The sequence below is a fragment of the Labeo rohita genome, chromosome 8 (assembly GCF_022985175.1).
Source record: "Labeo rohita strain BAU-BD-2019 chromosome 8, IGBB_LRoh.1.0, whole genome shotgun sequence".
Taxonomy (NCBI): domain Eukaryota; kingdom Metazoa; phylum Chordata; class Actinopteri; order Cypriniformes; family Cyprinidae; genus Labeo; species Labeo rohita.
In genome coordinates this window covers 842,297-845,324 of record NC_066876.1, presented here as the reverse complement: position 1 = coordinate 845,324, position 3,028 = coordinate 842,297, and the positions used below count along the sequence as shown (strand labels likewise).

At 36.5% G+C, this 3,028-nt stretch overlaps 1 protein-coding gene across 1 annotated transcript in view; it reads left to right on the top strand.

Annotated features, from left to right (window-relative positions):
- parapinopsina (parapinopsin a) overlaps positions 1 to 2,610 on the top strand; it is an 11,981-nt gene extending 9,371 nt beyond the window's left edge. The window contains exon 4 of the mRNA XM_051117510.1: positions 2,485 to 2,610. Within this exon, the coding sequence (XP_050973467.1) occupies positions 2,485 to 2,610 (126 nt within the window). The remainder of the gene's footprint in view (positions 1 to 2,484) is intronic.
- The last annotated feature ends 418 nt before the right edge of the window (positions 2,611 to 3,028 follow it).

Below are 3,028 nucleotides of genomic sequence, written 5' to 3'. Positions count from 1 at the left end.
AGTTATTAGCATATTTTTAAATTTCGTTATAACTTTTGACCACAAGGTGGCGCTGGCCCCAAAATTTTTATGTACATTCAGGGCATGGTGCCGAACATTTTTGTAATTAATGTCGAAACGATACTCCAATCCGTTCTCAAGATACAGCATTTTAAAGCTAAATTCAAAATGGCCGACACCCAAATTGGCTGACATGGGAAAATTGGATATGGTTCGACTCGGTATGACGCACCGAATCTAAAGAGACCAATTTTGTGATTTTTGGACAAATCATTCAGACGTTATAAAGAAGCCATTTTTCGTATCTCCTGACCACTAGGGGGCACTGCACCGAAACACTGCAGTTAGCCTCAGGTCATGGTTGTTATAACACACACCAAGTTTGGTGTCAATATGCCAAACTATTACGGAGATATAGCCTCACATTGATTTTTGCTAGCTTTTCGTAGAATTCTTTCGTGTGTTATTCATGAACGGCTGGACGAATCGACTTGAATTCCATAACTTTTTGCCAGCGTGGTCTGAAGATGATCTGGATCAATTTTTGTGACAATCGGTGCAACGGCCTAGGACGAGTTCGAAAAAGTAGGTTTTACGAACAATTGAGAATAGCGAAAAAAACTAAACCTTACGATTTTTGAATTTTGGTGTCCATTCAACTTGGCATAAGCCAAGGAATCAGAGGAAAAAAGAATTTTTGTTGTGTGACTTACGGATCAAACGTTATTAGCATAAATCTTTTGAAAGTTTGGACAAGTGGTGGCGCTAGAGAGTTTGAGTTAGAGACTCCAAACTTGCTATGGTTAATTTTGGGACTGTCCTCTATCAGTGTGCAAAATTATACAACTTTCCCGCAAGCGGTTCTATGGGCTGCCATAGACTTGCGGCGGAAGAGGAAGAAGAAGGAGAATAATAATAACGCCAACGGATACAATAGGTGCCATCGCACCTTCGGTGCTTGGCCCCTAATAATAAGAACGGCAACGGATACAATAGGTGCCATCGCACCTCTGGTGCTTGGCCCCTAATAACGCCAACGGATACAATAGGTACCACCGCACCTCTGGTGCTTGGCCCCTAATGAAATTGATACATTTATGAAGTGATTATTTTATGCTCAAACTAAAACATTTAACTGGAAAACAAATCCTTCTACATTCAAAAAAATATACATTTGATGTACTTAACTTAAAGCATTAACAACTTGTTAGGTATTAGCCATAAGATGGCTTTCCATGGCATGCCCAAAGTAGTTGTTTATTTTATTATTAAAACAATTTTAACTCCTTTTAGCAGGTCCTCAACCCAAGCTCATGCTCTACACTTCACCACAATGGTAACCCCCAAAAACATTAACTCTCCAGAAACTGTTTTAAATACAAACATTAAAGAACATTAAACATTAACAAGTCTTCCTATTGTATCATCTTCATTAAAAAATGCATAAAATAACATTTTATTTCAGCATTTACTCTCTTTGTACAAAGCATGCAAAGCATGATGGGAAGGGGAAATCCACTTCCTAGTTACACAAGTCAAATAATTTATGTACTCTCAACTCAAATTAATTAAGTAAAGTGGTTGAAAAAATTGTGTTGGATTAACTTAATTTACTTAAGTAAATTGAACAAGCATCAAATGGTATTTTTGGCCTATTTAATTGAAACGTTCTTTCAAAATGAAAATATTGAGTTGTACCAAAACGCAACTGTTTCAAGTCAGTTTGACACAATGCAATTGTATAAATGGGAAACCTAACACAATGGTTTTAAATGAAAAGGATTTTTTAAAATAATCTGAACAGTGTTGAAGAATCATTTTTATGAGTGTGGTTTGTATTTTTAAGAGAAGCAGTTCTAAGGAACATTAATTTGCTTTTTGGGTTAAAAACTATTTTTTTTATATATGAAATGCAAATGGTATGACACTTAGGGATTAGACTGTACAGAAGTTTAAATCTATATACATGTAGTCATGCAATGCTGTTGTTAACATTAACAATTTGATAAAGTATAACAATAATTATAATTTGCATGGTTTGATGTGATATGAGCTTTGATGTGATGCTAGCGTTAGATTTAATCACCACTGGTAGTGCGATTTATTGTAATGTTTTTTTTCCTCAGTTGGTCAGAACAAAAGTGGCAGACATGTTACTTACTTGTTCAGATGACAATATCCGGTAAAAAATAATTGATTGCAAGTCATACTTCTAAGAGTACAGTATCCACACCACTGTGGTAACTGACAACCACATATAAACTCAAAACGTTAGAATAATTGGCGCTGAGGAGCCATGCTGATGCACAACCCATGTGAAGAAGATAATTCCGCAAATAACTGCAATTGCAGATTTCAAACAGAGATGGCGACAAAGAGGCAAACCATACAGACTGCAGCATTGCAATAAACCATTATCTCTAAAAAATTTAAAATATGAACAATGATTGATTGATATGACCCAAAACTCTCTCTCTCTATCAGTTCAGAGAGCATGCTGTGCCATTCCTACTCTGTGGCAGAAACCCGTGGGCCGCTGAACCGGTAGAATCAGAGGAGGAGACCATGGTATCATCTGTCAGCAGGAGCAACAAGGTCTCACCATCATAACCAGATTTATCACATATACAACTCGCAATTACCCCTTCTGATTGATAAAAAAATATTTTTTCCCCTGAATTTTCACTAGGACTGAAGTTGTCTTGTTCATTACTGGCATGATTGTGTTGGTCTGTTATGTCTATTTTGATCAACAAAAAGCTCTGCATTATTTAAATTGGTTGTATGTTGCATTCAAATCCAGAGAATCCAATTAAAACTCCCTGTAATCATGTTTGAGATAATATTCTTGACTTTTCTTCCACCATATGTTAAGCTTTGTGAGAGTCTGTGCATTTAGCTGATTAAATGGAGACTTGCGTATTAGCAGCATCTTTAGATGATGGACTGATTAATTCTCTCAGCTTTGATACTCCCACAACACAGAAACACATGTCAGGAATCAGCTTTTTGAAGTAGCCCTTCTACC